The 21,838-nt window shown below is 43.1% G+C and overlaps 2 protein-coding genes and 1 long non-coding RNA gene across 4 annotated transcripts; 2 read left to right on the forward strand and 1 right to left on the reverse strand.

Moving 5' to 3' along the window:
* Window positions 1-1,748: 1,748 nt before the first annotated feature.
* On the reverse strand, window positions 1,749-5,908 carry LOC144716653 (ACT domain-containing protein ACR8-like). The gene is made up of 6 exons (XM_078591848.1): window positions 5,727-5,908; window positions 5,250-5,478; window positions 4,576-5,157; window positions 4,337-4,441; window positions 3,270-3,657; window positions 1,749-3,187 (listed from the first exon to the last, which is right to left on the reverse strand). Exons 1-5 carry the CDS (start codon window positions 5,786-5,788, stop codon window positions 3,310-3,312), a joined length of 1,326 nt encoding a protein of 441 aa, XP_078447974.1. The 5' UTR covers window positions 5,789-5,908; the 3' UTR covers window positions 1,749-3,187; window positions 3,270-3,309.
* A 259-nt stretch (window positions 5,909-6,167) lies between these two features.
* Window positions 6,168-11,656, forward strand: LOC144716654 (uncharacterized). Of its 2 annotated transcripts, none has more exons than XR_013584963.1 (5): window positions 6,168-6,547; window positions 6,650-6,988; window positions 9,479-9,626; window positions 9,996-11,056; window positions 11,634-11,644. It is a non-coding gene; the product is annotated as an uncharacterized LOC144716654 (long non-coding RNA). The 2 variants fall into 2 exon arrangements; XR_013584964.1 differs by having other exon boundaries at window positions 6,171-6,547; window positions 11,023-11,056; window positions 11,634-11,656.
* A 9-nt stretch (window positions 11,657-11,665) lies between these two features.
* Window positions 11,666-19,402, forward strand: ATERDJ2A (DnaJ / Sec63 Brl domains-containing protein). The gene is made up of 11 exons (XM_078591846.1): window positions 11,666-11,940; window positions 12,030-12,125; window positions 14,973-15,093; window positions 15,179-15,285; window positions 15,402-15,619; window positions 16,218-16,395; window positions 17,123-17,242; window positions 17,313-17,399; window positions 17,549-17,659; window positions 18,186-18,990; window positions 19,084-19,402. The coding sequence occupies exons 1-10, from the start codon at window positions 11,755-11,757 to the stop codon at window positions 18,984-18,986; spliced, it is 2,025 nt and encodes a 674-aa protein (XP_078447972.1). The 5' UTR covers window positions 11,666-11,754; the 3' UTR covers window positions 18,987-18,990; window positions 19,084-19,402.
* The last annotated feature ends 2,436 nt before the right edge of the window (window positions 19,403-21,838 follow it).

Consider the following 21,838-nt stretch of genomic DNA (forward strand, 5'->3'; position numbering starts at 1 on the left):
TTCACATTTTCTTGGAGTTTTATTTGAAAAACAGGACATAGGTAAATAAAATAGTGAATTTGAGATACAAATGGGAAGAAAGCATAAACCAAAGTCATCTAATACATAATAAGAGGAGGCCCAATACACAAGAAACCCATTCTAGAAATCCATTCAAACCTCCTTAAAGACCGAGTCAACTAAAGGCAAGAATTGTGGAAATAACTCACAATTTGGATTTGAAAGGTCTATTTTTAAATCTTAGAAGGAGGTCACGTGGGTCCATGCTGAAATTCAAGAAGTTTTAGCCCTCGAAGCCCTTGAAATTGAATCTGATGGCTGGGAGAGTTAGAACACTTCTATTTATTTTCTTCTCCTCTCTATTTGTTTCTCATCTTAGATTTCTGCTCGTGCCTTATTGTTGGAGGCCCAATACATCATATTTATTTGATCCATTCTTGTTATAAAAGATCGTTGGAGAGAGAGAGTTAAAGGGTGATCAGGATTCGTGGAGAAAGAGCACGATTTGGCCCATGGGGAAGTGACAACAAGGTTAGTGTGACCTCATGAATGCTAGATTTGAAATTTCTCACTTTTTATTTATTTAAAATAATTTTAACTAGTTTTCATTTATTTTATTGATTTTCTTATTTAGAAAATACTTAAAATCCCAAAAATATAAAATCACCTAAAATAATTATTTTAAAATGTATTTTAATTGCATTTACTCTCTCATTAAATTGTCCCAAAACTACCAAAATAGCCTTAAATAGAAATATGGCTAAAAAAATTCCCCAAAATCAGCTCAAATATGCCCATTTGGGTGTTGCTCGAGTAGTGGTCTTAAATGAGATCACTATTGTTCACTAGAACAAAAGCTGTGACTTGCAAGAAACCAAACACGGCACCATGAAAAGGTAAACGCATACCTAGTCATACCATTTGATGCATTTGGAGCATACCCAAAGGCACCATAATGATGGAAACGCCTCTAACATAGGAAGCTTCCTTTATGGCTCAGGAATGTGGATGACTAGGTAAGCAGTAGACATGGTTGTTCGGTACGCTATGTGCGAATCTGTGCGATTTGTTCGTTATGTTCGGTTTTCCGAACAAAACATTAACAAATTCGCACAGATCATCGCACACACCATTCGAATTGTTCGATTTGTGCGAATTTTTTAATCCGTTTTTAAAGAATAAACATATGTTTATTATTATATATATGCTTATTCTTTAAAAACATATTAAAAAAATATATATACGTATGCGAATTGTTAGGTTTCGAACTTTCGAAGGATGCTCTCCCTCCGCGGTTCCTCTCTCGCTCGACGATTTCCTCCTTTCCCTAGTTCCTCGAACGATTTCCTCTCTCCCTCGACGGCTCAGCAATTTCCTCTCTTCCTTAGTTCCTTGGCAATTTCCTCTCTCCCTCGGCGGCTTGACAATTTCATCTCTTCATTTTTGAAGAATCATCCAACCGAATTTCTTCAAGAATCACCATAAGACATGAATCTTATTTAATTTCATTGATAAATTATGCATCGCCTTAACTTAATCTTATTATTAGGATCATTTGAATAACTCAGATTATTTCTTTAATAACATATCCACACTCAGTAAGAAAGAATACTCTAAACATTTTTTTTCTGAGAATTTATGAGAACTTTTGTGAGTTTGTTGCAATTTGTGCAAATTTTAAAAAATGTGTGAATTTTGTTCTAATTGTGCAAATTTTATTCAAATTGTTTTAAGTGTGCAAAAAACTGTTCTAATTTTTGCACAAAAAATAACAGAATAAAGTACAAGGTCCTATGCCGTTCTTTTATGCAGATTTTTTGTTAGTTCCAAAAGAACAGAACAGAAAAACCATGTCTAGTACTAAGCAGCCGAATCTCAATGTTATAGGCCCCACTAACCTTAATACACTCTAATATATAGTAGTTACCTAGGAATGATGATAATGCCCTTACACATGGGAAGTTAGCGTGATATTTTTAACTTAATCCCCACAGCGTCCAAGCGTGCTGCTTAATCAAACCCCAAAAGCTTTTAAATTATCTTCATTAAGACCTCTCCCCCATTTGCAGAGTAAACATCTAGAGATATAGAATGATCGTAGGGTGGGGAAGCTAGAGGAGTAATCTAGAGATAGAGACAATGATGAGAATGGGGGATCTTGAGGTAGAGTATTCTAGGAATAGAGTGGTCTACGGATGGGGTACATTGAGATAGTGTAATCTGGAGATAGGGAGAGTGGTCTAAGAGTGGGGGGATCTTGAAATGGAGATATTGTTGTAGAGATAAGATTGTTCTTAGAGTGGAGAATCTAGTGAGAGTAATATGTATTTAGTGGCCTAAGATTGAGGGACCTAGAAAGAGAATGTGTGTAATCTAGAGATGGGGAAAGTGGTCTCAGAGTTTTGAATCTAGAGAGAGAGAGAGAGAGAGAGAGAGAAGTCTAAGATTGAGGGATCTAGAGAGAGTGAGTGTGATCCAGAGATGGGGAATCTAGAGAGAGAGGGAACAGTCTAAGATTGAGGGATCTAGAGAGAGAGTGCGCGTAATATAGAGATGGGAAGAGTGGTCTAAGAGTGGGGAATCTAGAGAGAGAGAGGAAGCGGACTAAGATTGAGGGATCTAGAGAGAGATACATCTAGTGATAAAATGACTAAAGAGTGGGGGGGGTTCTAGACACTTAGAGAGAGAGAGAGAGGGAGGAAGCGGTCTAAGATTGAGGGATCTAGAGAGAGATACATCTAGTGATAGAATGTTTTAGAATGGGGGGATTCTAGAGAGAGAAAGAATAATCCGGAAATAGAAACAGAGGTCTTAGAGCGAGGAACCTAGAGAGAGTAATCAAGCAATAGAGGGGGGAAGTCTATGATTTCTGTGAGTGTTCTAGAAATACCGAGGGTGACCCAATAGAGCGAGAGAGAGAAACCTTGAGAGCTAGAGAGAGAGAGTGGCTGGAGTTGGGCGGGGAGCGTGTACCGAATTCTCAACCGCCATTTCTCGAGCATGTACCGCGATGCCGTCGCTCCCGCTGGGTCCAGGTGGGGTCTGACTGGTGGGCTCCGGATCTCGAAGCGAGGTATCCTGGCACGTTCAAGTGGGCTTCCCCGCTTTGGCGTTTCATCGCGTCGCGGGGCGGGCATTAAATTCCTAAGACAGCCATAGAATTGACGGAGACGGGCCGGGCAACGGTCTAGATGATGACGATATGATGATGTCATGGAAACGGAACGGGGTGTATGTGCAGAGAGAGAGAGAGAGCGGGGGTGACGAACCTGAGAAGAGGAGTTAGTCTGTACAGGAGGAGCGCGCGATCTAGGAGCAGGATCTGATGAGGCCGAGGTTGTAGAGATTCCGCTTGACGAGGTTTCCCAGGTAGAAGAGGCCCGCAGGCGCGGAGGTCACGGTCACGTCCCCGTAGCCGGGGGTCCCGTCTGGGACCTTGAGCTCGCCCAGGCCGATCAGCCGACGGACCGCTTCGATCAGCTTCGGGTCCGCCGGAAGCCTCGACGACGAGTCGGTGACGTAGAAGACGTTGCAGGCCATGCCGCCCTTGGTCGAGACCTCGGCTTGGGTCACCGACAGCCCGTTCTCGCGAAACGTCCGCGTGACCTCCGACAGCAGCCCCCGTCGGTCCACCGCGCAGAGCTCCAGCCTCACCCCCTGCGACACGGGTACTGCGCCATTTAGATTAACTCGCACCGACTTGACCAGTCGCGAGAGAGACATAGAGAGAGAGATAGATAGATAAAGAGAGATAGATAGAGGAGAGAGATAGATAGATAGAGAGAGAAAGATAGATAGATAGATATATAGATAGATAGATAGATATATAGATAGATAGATAGATATATAGATACATAGATACATAGATAGATATATAGATAGATAGATAGATATATAGAGAGAGATAGATAGAGAGAGAAAGATAGATGAATAAAAGATAGAGAGGGAGAGAGAGATAGATAGATAGATAGAGAGAGATAGATAGATAGTTAGATAGATAGATAGAGAGAGTTAGATATAGAGCGATACAGAGAGAGAGACATCGATAGATAGTTAGATAGATAGAGAGAGTTCGATATAGAGAGATACAGAGAGAGAGAGAGATAGATAGATAGTTAGAGAAAGATAGAAAGAGAGAGAGAGAGCTAGATAGATAGAGAGAGATAGATATAGAGAGATAGTTAGATAGATAGATAGATAGATAGATATATAGATAGAGAGATAGATAGATAGATAGATAGAGAGATAGATAGATATATCGAAAGAGAGAGAAATAGATGGATAAATGGATAGAGAGACAGAGATAGAGAGAGAGGGGGTCCGCGTGGAAACCTACGTCGGAAGCCCTCCGTTCGATCGCGGCCCTTAAGCAGAGAATCACGCGCTGCCTTTCCGCCTCCGAGCTGATGGGGGTCCCGTCCGCGTGCCGAATATAGAATTCCTGGGATAAAATAAAGTCCTTCAGATGTAACGCAACATTCCTCCACAGCTGTGCTCGCGGCAGCTGTTCGCGAACGATGATCAAACCCTTCATCGTTCCTGCGGAAACGGACGACAGCACGCAAGATCTCTCACCTGATGAGCGCGATCTCCCTCTGTGTCGACCGTACCGTGGAAGACCACGTACTCCATGTCGGTAAGCGTGCAGACGATGTCGAAGAGCAGTTTCGGTCGATCCCTGCATTGCACGTTGACGATGGAGTACCCCCGGTCGATCCAGTTCTGCACGGAGATCGAGGGAGAAGAGTCGGAAGAAGAGGAAGTCTCCGCCGACGGTTCGTAGTCGCGTTGAGCCGACATGATTTGATGAAGCCGACGGTCCGCGCGGGCGACGGAGCGGGACGGAACGGCCGTGATCCGGGCGGACGAAGGCGCGTCGTCCGCGTCCCCCCGGACGACGTAGCCGAGGCGACTTTCCAGATGCTGTATCCTCCGAGGATCCCCCGCGACGGTTCCAGAAAACTCGTCTTTGATGTGGATTAGCGTCGCGAGGCGGTCGTTGTGCGTCCACACCTTGGCCTCGACAACGCTGCATTGCATCTCTGCGAGCACCGCGAAGACCTCGGACAAGAGCCCTGGGCGATCGGCGCTCGCCAATTCCAGCACCGTCAAGTTATCGCTGCCGTCGGATCGGGCCTCGTTCCCAGCGCTAAGAGACTGGAATAAAAAAATTAACGCGTAAATCGAGAGGCCTTTCCATCTCAACGAAGGTAACGAGCAATTAGGGCTCCGGATCATAGATTCGGCACCTGTTGGATGTAGGAGAGACTCCTTTTGTCGGTGATCTTCTCTCCGAACTGGTCGGTAACGTGAAAGACGTCCATGAACCAGCGTCCGTCGGAAGATATGTAAGCCTTCTTGACGCTGAGGTTGAGATCGATCAGGATCTGAACGGATTCCAGCAGAATACCGCGTTTCCGAGCGCTGTCGACCTTGACAAGCGTCGCCGTGGGACAAACATCATTGTCGATCACAACTCTGCAAAGAATAGGAATGTGCGGACAGGTGAGGAATCCGGAAAACGCTAATCAGAGCAAGGAAAATCACGCCGGAAGAGCGAACACGGTCACGGCGGCCAAGATCTGATACGATTCCTCATGAAAAAACTCTGCCGAAGCCGGAATGCAAAAATCGACGACAACAAAAATCGAAAACAACGAACAAACCTCTGCCAAATCCGGAATGCAAAAATCGAAGAAATCAAAAATCGAAAACAAGGAACAAACCTCGGCGTGTTCATTCGCCGAACGAGCATCTCGTACGCGTCCGAGAACGAAGGCCACTCCATCTTCCCCTCGCCTCGCGGTAGCTCCGTCTTCCTCCTCGCCCAGCTTAGAACGACCTCTCCCTTCCTCCCAGATCCCGACGCGATCAACGGCAGTCAACAACCCCAAGAATTCTTCCCCCCAAAGTCGGCGATTAAACGCGCTTTATACCCCCTCTTTCTCTCTCTTACCTCGATCCGCCCGTCCATGTCACATGCGCCTGCTGACCGGGTACCCACTAGCCCGACCCGGTTCGCAGGTGGGGCCCGCACACATGACTACTTCTTCGCTTATCGGATCCGACGGGTCCGTTAACGAAGTTACCTTTTCTGTGAAGAAAAAATCCGGCGACCGAGATATTTTGACCGGCCGCTGTCCAGTGTCAGCTGCCGTGGGCGGGAAGCAGACCGAAAATTCCAGAACGGGAGAACGCGGCTGACGTGGACTTCTCCTTCCACGTAGGACATTGACCTGTCAGCTCGCCTCGGTGGCCGACAGCTAAGCGGGCAGCCGCAGAATTTGAATTTCCCGCGCTTTCTCTTCCCGCTAAAAAGTCGTTGAAGAGACAGTCGCAGCCGGCTTCCTTTCGATCTTCTTGTCCTGGAGCTATCAACCGGGTAGAGAGATCCTTCTCCCTTTCTATCATGTTCTTGATCCGGCAGAAGGCTGCCGGATCAAGAACATATAGAAATGGAGAAGGATCTCTGGGAGCCGGCAGGATTACGCTTGGAAGTCCGCGGCGATTCTTAATCTGGAAGTCGGCGTCTCGCGATTAGGCTTCGGTTGTTTTCAGCCTTCTTTTGTGATTTGATTTCTTAACCGCTGAGGAATTCCGATTAATCCGGCGGATATGACTGTAATCTCCGGGGAATTTTAATTTTCAGGAACAGCGCAAGCCTGATTGAGAGAAGGAACATGAAGAAATTGAAGCGAACGTGGCTCTGTCCGTGCTCGCACTACCTGATAGCCAGCGCATAGATCATACCTTGCACCTTGGATCTATCTCGAAGCACGAGGTTCGGCGCAGGCACGAGCTCACTGTCAGATGCATCAATGGCAGCCTAAAATTCTCGGCTCTACTTCGGACCGATGGACGGTCTGAATCGCGTTGCGACGATCGACCAACACTTACATTTTCACATGGTACTGTGCCATTACGCCGACAGGATCTCGCGCTTATTGCCGTCCATCTGATCGCGCCGTTCGATCTTGATCGCACCGAGGTAAGCACCAACTTTTCGTTATACCGTTCTTACTCGACCCCACCATTTATGATATTTACTGCTACTGACTTTTCACCACGCGCAATGCACGATTTCGTACAATTTCGGCGATTATAAAAAACACTGTTGCGGAATCTTTCTTTCTACTCCGTTGTTCTCGTTCGATGACGGATGACTGACCGGACGGGGCGGAAACCAAACCGTCATCCGTGTAGACAGAAAACGGAACGATACTCCTACAGTATCCTGTACCGTCAATCTAAACCGTCTTCCGTCGTCTGCCTCCTAACCTTAGTCTGTCTTGATGTAAGGACTGAACGGTTTAGTATGAGTTGCTGTATGGAAAGCCCGTCCCGTCCGTCCCAAACCCTAGTAAGGTACACAATCGTCCGGGACAGGACGGTTCTAGTCTAGACCCATGTCCCATTTTTCCTGGGTCATAGAATTTCTGAATTATAGAAGTTTTAAAATTCGAGAAAAGAATCATAAAATGGAATTTTAGTACGTTGTCTCATCAACCCTCCAACACCTGAGGGCAGACCGTGACAAGAGGACGGTCCTGCCCACCGTCACATCTGACACTTCCTAGGCCCTGTCGGTGCACTATAAGACCCTAGTCACATTACACTGATTAATTTGCAGACAAGGATACAATTCCATCAAGGTAACGGATCACGTCGTCCGTCGCGTCACACGTCACGGCGACGGGAACGCAACGGATGTGATGGTGATGGTGATGAAATTAGGGGTTTGTGACGGTGACGGTGATGGATGACAAACTGTGCATGACAGTGACGCGACAGTGATGGAGGGCCTCGGATGAGTGACGTGACGAGATGGCCGTCACGGATGACGGTCATGACAAATTTTAAAAATGACCAAAAAAGCTTAAAAATTGTTAGATTTAAGCTTTTCGACGGCCGAGATTTTGCCACCTGGTGTCACTAACTCAATTTCTTGGCATTTTACAGAAATGTCCCGGCATTAATTCACGCGGGCGACAGGATGCCATCAAAAAATAATTAGACATATGCACCTCCAATTCTCTCTCCTCCGCATGGTTGTTTTTCCTGCCACACGTGACGGTGACACCATCCGGTGACGGGGACGCCGCAAACCATGACAGTGATGTGAATGTGTAGGATCTTTACGAAATCCTAGGACGTGTAACGTGACGGTAACGTGACTAAACTTTCATCATGTCACCGTCTGTCACAGATCGTCATCGGTCGCGTCTCGTCCGGGACGTGCCGTTCCCTAGTCAGTACTGAGCAGTTTAGGATGGGATGAAAACGAGGAATAGTCTCTGACGAGCAACTGTATGGAAGACTCGTCTGTCCATCGAAAACCCTAGTAAGGTGCACGATCATCTAGATCAGGATGACTCTGCTCTCATCCCATGTCCCATTTTCCTTGGCACTTCCAGGCTGTCCAGTCCCAATTCAGCCCTACCCTCCGGAACATAAAACAAAAGGATTTCTGAATCATAGAAGCTCTAAAATTCGAGAGGAGAATCATAAAATGGAATTTTAGAACATAGTCCCACCCGCCCTCCAACGCCGAGGGCAGACCTTGACAAGAATACGGTCTTAAGAACATTTTCTTAAGAACATTTCCTTGGCATGTTACACAGATTAGTATGAAGAATAGGACGGGACGGTAAATTCGTCCCGTTCCAGACCCGGATGGTAAAGAAAGATCATGAATTTAACTTAACCGACGGGACGGGACGGATGCGCTTTAAGTGCGGTGGGGTCTCTTCAGCCTAAGTTTTTGTTAGGAGCTGCATGGACCTCGCGTGACGTACTGACGTGACGCGGAGGGCCGCCACGTAGGCCGCGTCCCGGTGAATTCCGTTCACGCGGATCGTCTGCGGCCCCGTTGGAGATCACGCCGGTCGGCTGATACCCATCAATGCGAACCGGTTCCCGGTCCAGGCGACCGGCCCGGGTCGGGAAACCGGCAAGATACGTCTCATCCTGTCCCCCCCCCCCCCAACTCTTTCAATTCCACCATGTTGACTTTCTTCTCCTTCTTCGTCATGTTTTCAATTTTCATGGGTATGGGTTGACTTTGTGGCGGCTGGGTTCGTTGACGGCGCACCCCTGGACGGCTAACGTCAACGTTAATGTTGACGGCCGTTACTAGTTGTCAACGTTAACGTGGGTCAGCGAAGAGATGGTGGCCCCACCATTCAGGTGCAGGTAGCTCATCCATTTATTAGCAGGAATTTTTCAATTGAAAGCCCGCGTGTGTTTGATTATTTTTCTGCGTCGGGTGAACAAGTTGAATCTGATCTCGGTAACTTGGTGTTACCGCATAAGGATATCTAATGTAGCCCAACAAGTATATGCTGATATTGTAATGAATAGAAATGTGGACGAAGGACTGGATGGTCTAAATTTCAATTGTATGAACATCTATGTTTCCAATTCACGGCGCATTATGAACTGTCCAACCGTCTCTGTTCTGAACGATTGTGCACCATAGGATGGAAGTCAGACAGGCAGGACTGAATGGCCATCCACGTTTAGTCATCAGTCCCATTCAGTCATTCGGTCTGACCGAGAGCGGAACATCTGTTTAGTCATTTGGAAATTGCTACTTCGCTGCCACCGCCGCATTGCTGATGCCACAGGTATCCACCTGACCATCTCTCTCTCTCTCTCTTCCTCTCACTCTCTCCCCTTCTTGGGATATATCTCTCTTGATCTCTATCTCTTCCCTTCTCACTCTCTCCCTCTCCCAATTCTCTCTCTTTCTCTTTCCCTCTCTGTCATGTCCCATCATCAGTCATCCGTCATCTCGGACGATTGTTTAGGACGGGGATGAAGGACGGGAGGGGACTAAGATTGTCCCGTCCTACATCCCAATTTTTAGAAGTTCGTCCAAATTGTCCCATCCAGAATTCTTCCCGTCCCTAATATTTCAGTCCACATCCTATTTTCAAAAAAATATATTTTAGCCCACATCCTGTCCCATCCAGAAACCGTCCCATCCTGTCCAGGACGAAGCAGTGCATTCCAGCTGTCACTTGGCACAGCACGTGTCGAATTCCAGCCAGAGCTCTCACGCGGATGCATGACTCTCACGGGACGCAGAAACTGTCCCCCATCCAAAGCCCAGGATGTGACGGATATTTCATCCATGGATGTAAAAATCGACCCGTCCAAGGACGGTGATGGGAAATGCTTAACCGCCTTCCCTCTCTCTCTCTCCTCTCTATTCTTTGACTTTTCTCCTCTCTCTCTCTTCTCTCCCTTCTCTTTTCTCTCAATCTTTCATGTTCTTTTCTTCTCTCTCCTCACTCAGCCCTTTCTTTGACTTTTCTTCTCCACTTCTCTCTCTTTTTATCCGCTCTCTCCCCTTCTTAACTGCCCACTATTGTTCCACCATTCTCTTCCCTATCTAAATTTCTTTCTCTCTTTCTTTTCCATAACTTACGAATTGACTTTTCTCCAACCTCTCCATCGCCTTTCCCCACAACTTCCTCTACGTGAACCATCAATCTCTCCATTAATTTCCCCTAAAACTGTCGACAGTTTATTTTCTTTGTAATTGCATGTTTTGCTTGAGATGGATACTTTTGGCTCAAGAGTTATTGTGAAGTTGTTTGTGAGAAAAGAGTGATTCCTTGGTAATTTTCTGGTGATAATGGTGACTGAGCGCCAACAGAACGACTACAATGGCTTCTCTTCTTCAACATCGTCTACTGCGCTTGGGTTCCTCCTTTCCCTTTCTCCATACTTTGATATCTCCATCATTTTCCTATCATCTTATCCACATCATTGAACCACCCCTTCATCTCACCTCATCATCCCCATCTAGTTCTCATTGTCTCCCTTTTTCTTAACTTCATTAACTCCCACTCCTTGTCCCATCCAATTTTTAAATCATTCTCCACACTTCCACCCCATTCACATTACACATCAACATCCTCTCGATCAAATCTCACACTTCCTTTTATCTGCTTTTTCCACACATTCCGATCCAATCAAACCTCTCTTTATTCGCACCCGCTCCTTGAGCTGCAGATCAACATTCAAGCTATTGGCTCCCATCTCTAAGGTACCTTGTGTCACCTTAACTTTGAGATAATTGTGGTTCATGATAATGATTTATTTGCTCAGAGTGATTGTTACTTTAAAGCTATCGTATGCTAAACTTTGGTCGTCCATTTCAAATCCCCTATTCCCATTAAGTTAGGAATATCAGAAGTAATACCAAATTGTCTTTGTTAAATCCTTGCTCCATTGACTTAGTCCCCTTCTATATGATTAAACCGAGTTCGGATCACCCTCAAGGAACATGTGTTAATTTTCCAATTTCATGAAGTCCGCTTTCGTGTCCCACATCAGTCGGGCTGATGATTCTTCATCCCGTAAATCGTCTGAACTCTGGGACGGGACTATTTTTTCATCCATGGACGAAATTACCGCTCCGTCCGCGTCCATGCACTATGATCTGACATTAATATCGGGACGAAACTTGGGACGACTAGTGACCATAATAACAATTCAGAAGAGCAAAGCCCATGGGGCATGTTTCCGGCCCATGTCATATCGGCCCATGTATTTTATTACTATATTTTTTTTCTAGACGGAGGCATTTACTATCCATGTTATTATAAGTTTTTTTTTTAAAGGGAAGCCTTTAATTGCCTTGTTTCGGTGGAAATTCTCGGATCTGGGAAAGGGTCGGCCTCGTCTCGTCGAATTGGTGAGTGAAGGGGGGCGGGGGATTTCCTCCCCTAGTCCGTGTCTACCATGGCGGACGCGGAGGAGAACAGCGCCCTCTTCCCGATCTTCATCCTGACACTCTTGGCGTTGCCGCTGCTTCCTTACACTCTTCTTAGGATCTACAACGCCGCCACGAAGAAGACGAAGAGCATCCACTGCCGCTGCTCTGTTTGCGCGCGTTCCGGCAAGTATCGCAAATCCATATTCAAGCGGGTAAAGCTTCGGTATTTGTCCCTTGTTTTAATTGGTTTTGGTTAGATTTTTCGGGTTTGATCTTTTTTCTTTTGCATTGTTGTCCGTAGATCTCGAATTTCTCGACGTATAGTAATCTCACGCTTGTGTTGCTCTGGGTGATTTTGGCGGGTCTCGTCTACTATGTCAAGCATGTGAACCGCGAGGTAAGCTCTCCTGAATTAGTGTAAAGCCCGGATTGGTTTTATTTTATATGCATCGTTATTGCAATTCGGAGGTGTAAAAGTGCATGTTTGGCGTCCGCTGTTTCATTTGATGAGAGGGATGAATCGCAGTAATATTTCATAATTGTTTCTGGGATCTATTGTGCATGCGGCATGATTGTTTGAACTCTCCAAAGAGATTCTTTAAGGATAAAACAGAAAGCGAAAAGGGTTATTTTCCTTCTTCTGTAAAGTAAACTAGGTGGGTGTGCTTCCACATTTTTGTTTGACGCTGACGATACTAATCATAGGGAGATCACAATGTGAAGACAGAAGAAAACATTAATTTTAATGCATGTGCTAAATAACAGTGTATACTGGATGCTGCATGGCAAGGCAAAAAGATCTAGTAAATGATATCACAATTCGTCAATGTCTTGGGATAAATCTCCATGGGGGATTTTGAAGACCTTCTGCCTCAGTAGTTCTCTTTCCCTGTAAACTTTAATTGCGGAGTTTTCAATTTTATTGTTTTAAAACATTTTAACTGCGACAGAGTTTACATTTTTAACCACTCGTGCAGTTTTCCATAGATTTTGTGGCGAATAAAATTTACAGGATATATTTTAGTATTATCATTTGTTGAATTTCCTTCATTGACAAATGAACTCAATCTTAAAAACTCTGCGGATGGATGAAACGTTTGTTGGCATCTTCATCATCTTCCATGTTTAGCCTGAACGAATGATGATGACAGTGATGAGTTCGTCAACAACAGATGTATGAGGATAAGGACTCATAATTGTCATCTCCATCATCCATTCATCATCAACCTCGCTGACGCCAAATCCTACTTAAAGATAAAACATTATAATATCAAAACAACGTTAAATGGCAATGGAAAGTTGAAGATGGCATCAAGTCCGAAACTTCTTGCCATCTTGTACGGATGAAGGGAGTCCCTATGGTATAGGCGTAGGAATTACAGGGCAAACTCCATGACCTCATCCCACTACCCATGCCGAACACCCATTAGTGCCTTACCCTTCTTAATTCTGTGGAGAATCTAAATATCTAGAATTTGTAGCGTTGACTTCAGAACCTTCTCTTCAATTGTCTCTTTTCTTCTTCCTACATCTCTGCTAGGTCTTCTATGCGATTATATCATTATTTCCGTCTAGATTCTCTGTCGTGTAGAAGATGTTCAGGTAATTGCAGCATCATAGAGATACCACAGGGGACAAGAACCAAAGCTTCATGGCATTTTGGCCAAAACCATCTATCAAGAGCGTCACTTGACATGAACATCTGAATACAAATGTTGTTGACTAGCATCCCCAAGGAGAGACTTGGGGTACCTTGTCGCGGTTGCAAGGAGAAAACCGACTTTCTGACTTCGTCCACATATAGTATGACTTGGCAAATACACCTGTCCGTCTTGAAAGAGAAAATAGTGCCGTACCAAGTGAGCTGTCATGTTCCTATCTCTGTTTGTCTGAATACATCATCTAGGTTGGATCTTCTACTCTGTCCTAAGTCTCTCTCTTTTATCTTCTTATCCATTTAGCTAGTATAATTGGGTCTTAGTTTGAGTAAAACATGCCTTGTTTTTACTCTTTTTGAGACAGAGCCCTTGAGTTATGTTCACTAAGATGAAGCATTTGAACTCTTTGAGAAGTTCATAGTAAACTTGTGCGCATAATTAGGGTGATAACAAGTTATCATGGTGGAGAATATGAGAGGAAATTCTTCACAAAATTCTGTGATGAACATAGACTTCTCCATTGAGGATTCTCCATAAAGAGCTGTGATGGCCGAAATTCCCAAAAGATACTCGAATATGGTTATTCCCATCTCTGCTGTGTTGTATAGCCAGCATAGAATTTGTGAGTTACTTCAAAAGAAAGAGAATTTGTCATTTCTCAATGCAGTTTACCGATGTGCTATTATATACAATTTATGCCAGTACGCCAGTCATTCGAAATTTTGGCATTGAGCCTGGAGAAACATCTGAGATCAGTCTAGCTGTCATCCATTAGGAATCTCTGTTGGCCCTCCAGTTTGAGGTTTGAGAGGGGACCTTCTTCACGATTGTTATACATTGCTAGCCCTTTTCTTATTTATGCATCTAATAGGTCTTCTGGGTAGGTTTCTTGTAGATTATTCTGGGTTGGATTCTTCAAGTTACTATTCATTTGTTGCATACGCTTCAAAGCTTATTACGAACTTGATATCTAATTGGAACCTTTGATCACCTTTCAATGGGTTTTTCCTTGACGGTCATGTATCATGAAGTGCGCACCGAGCCCTAGTAACTTAGCAGTTAAGATTAATATCGACGTGAATCTATTTCTTACATTCAAGAATATATGTATATATTCTTTTTGTCAGGGTCAATTAGTCCAGAAACTCAAATTCATTCGGTCAAATTCATAAGGTATGACCTATGGAGAAAGTTTCAAACTATGTGATGCATAATCGGGTGTAATTGAGGAGAGTGTCAAAAAACGGTGAATAACTTTTGGTTAATATTTCTGAACTGCTTATCATCATGGGTTGGATGCTTCCCTTTTAATCATGGTTATTAAGTTGATTATCCAGGCGACAGGAAAAAAGACTGAAATTCAGATTTACATGGATATTCTATTTGTATACTTGCCCTTTCTTTTTGTTGATCGGAATCATTTTTCAAGCTAATGTTAAACAGCCTCTGATACTTGTGCCATGTTTCTTTGTTCATTAATCTAATCATCATCTGATGTTTTTTATGAAGAAAAAGAGGGAAGATCACCCAAAATCTGTGATCAACCGAAACATTTCCGGGTCTAATTAACTTCTGACACTTTCCAGGTCCAAACATTTGAACCGTTTAGCATCCTTGGGTTGGAACCAGGGGCTTCCGACTCAGAAATAAAGAAATCCTACAGGAAACTCTCTGTCCAGTACCATCCTGACAAAAACCCTGATCCAGGTTTCTTTTTTGTTTCTTTTTCTGGTGTTGAATAGCGTAGTTGGATCTCCAGAACTAAATTTTGACTGATTTCTGGCGCTCGCAGAGGCCCACAATTATTTCGTGGAGTATATATCCAAGGCATACCAAGCCCTAACCGACCCAGTGTCTAGAGAAAATTATGAGAAGTACGGCCATCCGGATGGTCGGCAGGTGAAAGATCCCTTCTCTTTTTTAAGAAATATATGTTACTATTATTTAGTTGAAAGATCCCTTCTTGTCTGTTTGACTTTAGTGGATTAAATAACCACCGTCTGTCGTCAACACAGGGACTTCAAGTTGGAATTGCTTTACCAAAGTTTTTGTTGAACATTGATGGATCCTCTGGCGGGTGGCTTCTGCTGGCTATAGTTGGGGTCGGCATTCTGCTGCCTCTGATAATTGCAGTGGTCTACCTCCGCCAATCAGCCAAGTACACTGGGAATCATGTTATGCACGACACCTTGCGAAGTTATGTGTATCACATGAAACCGTCACTGGCTCCAAGGTACATAGCCAGCTGATTTCTTCTCATTAGGGAAGGGCAAATCAATCTGTTTGATCGAATGATTGATCGGACTGCCGGTCCATGATCACAACCCATCAGATCATTTGACAATCTCAATCGAGATGCTTGTTAAAGAGTCGATCCGAACTTCTATCCGAAGATCAGATTGCTTGTGTGATTTGTGGTCACCACCGAGAGTTAAATCGTTCATGAAATGCGGGAAAGTACTAGTTACTGCATTCCATTTCCAACGTCTTATCTCCATCCTTGACATTAGGCATCTCTTCATTGATGGATGCGTCTTTTACTTTAATGCGCCGACAAATCAATCTGATCAAACATTTTGATCTGACTGACAGTCGAGGACCAAATAGCAGTTGGATCGTATTGGTCCACGAGCATGATCAAGATCCAGACCAAATGTTCGACCAGATCAACTTCTTGGATTGTCAGATCAAGTGATGCTGACAATCAACGCTGATCTGATCTGATTGGATCATTATACCTAACCCCTCAACTTCATTATAGATTCTTATTAAAAAAAAATCATCATAGATTCCCTGTGTCAATTCCCAATATCTAAGTGGCTGCAATACAGCAAAGTCATGGACGTCTTCATCAAAGCCTCAGAGTACGTGGAAATTCCAGTGCGGAGGAGCGATGATGAGCCCCTTCAAAAGCTGTTTCTCGCAGTGCGCAGCGAGTTGAACTTGGACTCTAAGAACATAAAATCCGAACAGGCCAAATTTTGGAAACAGCACCCTGCCTTCGTAAAGGTACAACCTTCCATCATTTTCTTTCCAGCCTTTGCTTTTTCTTTCTTTGGTTTAGCCCATTATGTTACTGCTCAAAGTCTAATCTCTTCGTATTATATATCAAGATAATAAGAGCTAACTTCATTTATTTTACTTCTTCGGCACGCACTTCGTTAAAATATGATCTCCCAAGGCACTTAAGATATATTTGTAAGAAAGGCACTTTAAATGTTATAAAAGTTTACTATGTTTCAAAAAGGATTTAATGTTCAACATGGTTGTAAAAGCCTTCAATACACATAAACTAAAGCTGAAGTCAAGCATTCATCAAAATGATTGATATAAATTAATATCATGGAATCACATCTTTAAGAACTATGGTCTTGCCCTTGGCATGGTTTTACATTTGGTAGTAAAAGTAGGCTTTTTTTAAAAGATAGAAGGGACGATCACCCAACGAATCAGTGACCTTCCCCGCATAGTCATACAGTCCCATCTTGGCCAATCCAAAAACAGGATCAAACCCACATTTCTCCAACCATTACTCGATGAAACCATGCCGCCTTGAGTCCTTCCAACTCATGTATAACCCCGTCGTTAGAAGCTGCCCTGGCCTTAAATAGCACCTCGTTTCAATGCAACCAGATGGCCCACAGTGAAGACAGCACCGACTGCCTTCTTCTTTCCTTCTTTTGAGAAAAATAGGCCTTATTTGTTTCATTGCCTTATTTTCCTTTTTATGAATCAGACGGAGCTATTGATTCAAGCCCAGTTGCTCCGTGACTCAGCCCTCCTGCCTCCTGCGCTGGAGAGCGATTTCAAACGTGTCCTGGAACTTGCTCCACGCCTTCTTGAAGAGCTATTCAAGGTTAATTTTGCATTCAACTTGTAACTTTATTCCTGATCTATGTTGATTATAATAATTGTGCACAATCCAGATTTCGGTGATGCCTCGAAATCCATACGGCCGAGGCTGGTTGAGGCCTGCAATTGGCGTCGTCGAGCTCTCTCAGAGTATCATTCAGGTGAATCCCAAGAGCCTTCTCTTCCTTTTTGGATTTAGATTTATAGGATTTAGGGTTTATGGCTAATGGTTTGGGAAGAGAAAAACTGTTAATATGCCTTCAGCAGAATTTTAGAGAGAAAAATTCGCCCTAACTTTTAGGTTGCGCAGGCTGTGCCCCTCAGTGCAAGGAAGGTTAGTGGTGGATCCCCAGAGGGCATTGCATGCTTCCTCCAGCTTCCCCACTTCTCTGATGCCATTGTCAAGAAACTTGCCCGAAAGGTACGTTGTACATTTATATATCTTATATTGATTAAGATTTCAATTTCTATGAGATGGAAATTATCGTTGATCGGTTTCAATCAATCGTGATTGATCCGTTGGATTTATCATGATAGATTTTTGGATCAATCCTGTCGATCATAATCAATCATTGCTCAATGGAACTGATCAGACTTGATTAATCGATCAGATCAATCACGATGATCAAATCTGATTGATCTTCGTCAATTGCTTTGATCAATTTTGCTCAATCCGATTCGATCTCCCATCTCTACCGTGAACGTATGCTGGAAAAGAGAAGATGTGTACTAACAAGAAGAACAATCGAACTTCCAGAATCAACTTTTTTCTCAGTCCTTGATCGACATTCCGAAAATTCGGGGATGAATCATGAGTTCAGTTGATCCTATTTATTTCATACAAGAATGGAATGGAATGACTAAACAAGCGGGATCAATTACCTTTCAATACCTGGTTGACAGTTTGTATAGAAATTCTCAAATTGAATTACGGTTACACTTTGCAGAAGGTGCGAACGCTAGCAGACCTGCAGGAGATAGCAGAGGGGGAGAGGTCGGAGCTGCTGACTCAGGTGGCAGGACTGACGGAGGACGAGGCAGCGGACGTGGAGTTGGTGCTGGCGGCGATGCCCAACGTGACGGTGGAGATAACATGCGAGACGGAAGGCGAAGAGGGGATCCAGGAGGGCGACATCGTGACCATGTACGCATGGGTGACGGTCAAGAGGGGGAACGGGCAGACGGCGGCACTGCCTCACGCGCCATCGTTCCCGTTCCACAAGGACGAGAACTTCTGGCTCCTGCTGGCAGATCCGGTGGCCAACGAGGTCTGGATCTCGCAGAAGGTGAGCTTCTCCGACGAGGCGGCAGCTGTGGTGGCAGCCTCGACAGCCGTGCGGGAGGCCCGGGAGGCGCTCGGAGCCAGCCCGGGAGAAGTCAACGCTGCCGTGACCGCCGCCGCAGCCCGAGTCCGGGCAGGATCCAGGCTCGTCGTGGGCAAGTTCCAGGCCCCCGCCGAGGGCAATTACGCCCTATGCTCCTTCTGCCTGTGCGACGCCTGGATCGGCTGTGACAAGAAGACAGTTCTCAAGCTGAAAGTGCTCAAGAGAAGCCGCGCCGGGACACGCGGCGGTGCCGCCAATGCTGAGGAGCCCTCTGTGGCAGAGGATGGTGCTGCCGGCGAGGACGACGAAGACAAGGAGGACTACGACGAGGACTATGAGAGCGAGTACAGCGACGACGGTGAGCCCCCTGAAGCCAAGCGTGCCTCCAACAGCGCTGACTCTGCCACGGATGATGACTCATGATGAGGTGCGTGCAATTTTTCTTTTTGATGCACTGTGTTTTCCGTCTTTTCGTTTCTATGCGAGGCCGTTGAACCGAGGTACTCTCTTCCGTGTTCAGGGTTCTCTTCCTTGGGATGAGATAAATTTTGGTCGTGGAAGAAGGAGAAGCCGCATCGATTCCGGTATCGTGATTTATCTCTCTCATTTTTCATGATCCGGTCCATGATTCGATGAGATTGGCCATCTTCCTTGGGTACCTATAACTATATTATTTCAAGGCTCTTATTTCCAGAAATATCAAGTTAGATCCACAGTGGTTGTTACCTAGTTCTTTTCCCTTCTATGCTTTCCATCTTGGATGTAATTGTTAGTATGACCAACAAACTACCAGAAATTATCTTCTCCTGGGCGACGCGCAATTCATTACTGCTTAACCACATGTAAGACCACCATGAAGTTATGTAAGATTTTATGGGTCCACTGCGCAATGTGGTCATCTGATGGTTTTGATTGGCTAGGATGTGGGTTGGGATCATCATTAACCAAGTTCTGAGATCCATCAGGACCAGAAATCTACCAATATTTGGAGCTGAGGTCTTGAACTTGGCATTGAGAAAAAGGCTAATCTCTTGATTCAGGACCCTGGAACATTCAATTTTTTTTGTTTCAATAGTTGGAAAACTGGCCTTTAATAATCTTCAGTCTTCCATATTAGCTATGTAGTTAGTATATATTATAATTAAGGTTGGGGTTTAGATTTGTGTAGGACCTAGAATTTCAAAACAAAGTATGATGGAATACTCAACTTTATTTTCCTTAGTTGTTAGGCAACCCTCTTGACTTCAAGGAATTCCCCTGAATTCGTATAATGTGAGATTTAATCCACTTTTTTTTCTAATATTTCATTACGTCTAAGTTTTCAAATATTTTTCCAATGCTTTTGTGTTGCATAGAAAATGGAGAAATGTCTTGAAGGAAGCCAAATTTAATATTTAAATGGATGAAAAAATGTTTAATTTAATTCTAAAATTGCTTGGCTTTAAAAATATTAGTATCTCGTTAAATTTTTGTTATAAAATATGAGTTTCAAGTTTTAAACATTTTTATCTTATTGATTGTATTCTCACTAGAAATAAACGCTTTTTAGGAGCGACTTCAAGTTCAAAACAAGTATTTTATTTTGTAATGATTATCTCGAATAGTTCATTGTGCAGATCTATCAATGTGTTTATTCTTGCTTAGTCTTAAATTATATTCAAATTGATCATATTTTGATCGTGATTTTATTTTATGACTTGAATTTTACTATTCAAAAGTATTAGAGGAAGGCTGATGTTGAACGATTACAAAACTGTACAATCTGATATTGAACTTCATATCTCATTGAATTTATTCATTTAGATATGCATATCTTTTATCTATTATGCATCAAAGAAACAATATAAGAAATAGACGAATTCAACTTTAGTTTTATAGAATTATATTAAGTTATTTTTATAATTCAAATATCATATGGCTTAACCTTTGGAGATTTATATATAATCGAATGTCTCCTGTAAATAATCAAGATCAAAAAATAAGGTTGAAGAACATGCAAAAACCGGTGGCTAAGAGGTTTTATGCGACCCAATGATCAGCTAGGAGATGATATCTAAATTATAATCGGTCATCATGTACTTCATGTACTGCACTTATTACCACATTTTGTATCACCACTCAAAATGGTACAAATTTTATCAGAAATTGAGAGAGTGTTTCCCAGTGTATCAAATAAATTAGTCAAAATGTGACCTTGGAAGCTAGGTAAAAGACTCAAAGTATGATCCTCTAATTCTATTTATGAAGTATCCAAAACAATCAGAATGAGTTTCTAATTAAGCAAGAAGACTTTGAAATCCAATTTAAAACTTTATTCCTTAATGTTTCTTATTCTTATGGGTTCTTATTACATGTGGTTTATGAGCCCCAATTTAATGATACTCGATATATTTCATCATTACTTATTGGTATTCATCACATTAAATAGTGTTTTATCAGTCAATCACGAGAATCTAGAGTCTATCTTGAATGCGAGAAATAAAAATAACGTTAACAATACACTTTCTATGTAAATTTAAAAAATGGTCGCTCATATATTTATTAAAATTTCAAACTCAAGTTCATGAAATAACCATAATGTCTAATGAATTTTCCTATTTTTTATAATTTTCTGAGTCTTTTTATCTTGATTAACCTTACATTCTCTTGAGAAAACTATTGAAAAACAGAAGAGAGACATAAAAGAAAATTTTTAAATAGGTCTAAGACCTTCATCAGGACAGTGCGCCGCCTATTGGCATCGCCAAAAAGTAATCTTGTAATTAAAGATGAAAACGGATGAAAAAATACACAAAAATTGAAAAAGGAAGATTTAAAACTATGGTATCATTATTGGTATGTAATAATGATATTATTGATTTTTTTTAATTATATATACAAATGAATTAGTTATCTTCATCTCCCAGTACCAACTCCACTGCCATGTCACTTTCTTCTTTCTCCCTTGTCTTGATCTAGAATTACATGGAGAAATAGGAAGTATTTTGATATTTTATACTCTTATCAGATGATAAGAAAATCAGCAACGAATAAAAATAATTATTTAATCTTGGAAAATTATTCTTTTTCTATTTGTCCAAACTCAGAAGTCGGTTGAGCCCAAAAAATATTTATTATTTTTTTTCCATGAAGTTATGCTGGATGGCCCAAAAAACATTGGAAAACTGATGCAATGCTGGATGACCCTACAGTCTTTTGCCAGTAACTTTATTTTTATTTAGGGATAGAGTCTATGATATTATTTTAGCTTCAGGCAATGCAAGAAACGACACAAA

Source organism: Wolffia australiana, chromosome 2, assembly GCF_029677425.1.
Source record: "Wolffia australiana isolate 7733 chromosome 2, ASM2967742v1".
Classification (NCBI taxonomy): domain Eukaryota; kingdom Viridiplantae; phylum Streptophyta; class Magnoliopsida; order Alismatales; family Araceae; genus Wolffia; species Wolffia australiana.

Coding starts and splice junctions, on each gene's coding strand:
- LOC144716653 (XM_078591848.1), bottom strand. CDS start 5,788: ATGGAGTGGCCTTCGTTCTCGGACGCGTACGAGATGCTCGTTCGGCGA. Junction 5,158..5,249: donor GTCTCTCCTACATCCAACAG/GTGCCGAATCTA, acceptor TTTTTATTCCAG/TCTCTTAGCGCTGGGAACGA. Junction 3,658..4,336: donor TCGAACGGAGGGCTTCCGAC/GTAGGTTTCCAC, acceptor CCCGTGTCGCAG/GGGGTGAGGCTGGAGCTCTG.
- ATERDJ2A (XM_078591846.1), top strand. CDS start 11,755: ATGGCGGACGCGGAGGAGAACAGCGCCCTCTTCCCGATCTTCATCCTG. Junction 12,126..14,972: donor TCAAGCATGTGAACCGCGAG/GTAAGCTCTCCT, acceptor GACACTTTCCAG/GTCCAAACATTTGAACCGTT. Junction 17,400..17,548: donor TCTCTCAGAGTATCATTCAG/GTGAATCCCAAG, acceptor TAGGTTGCGCAG/GCTGTGCCCCTCAGTGCAAG.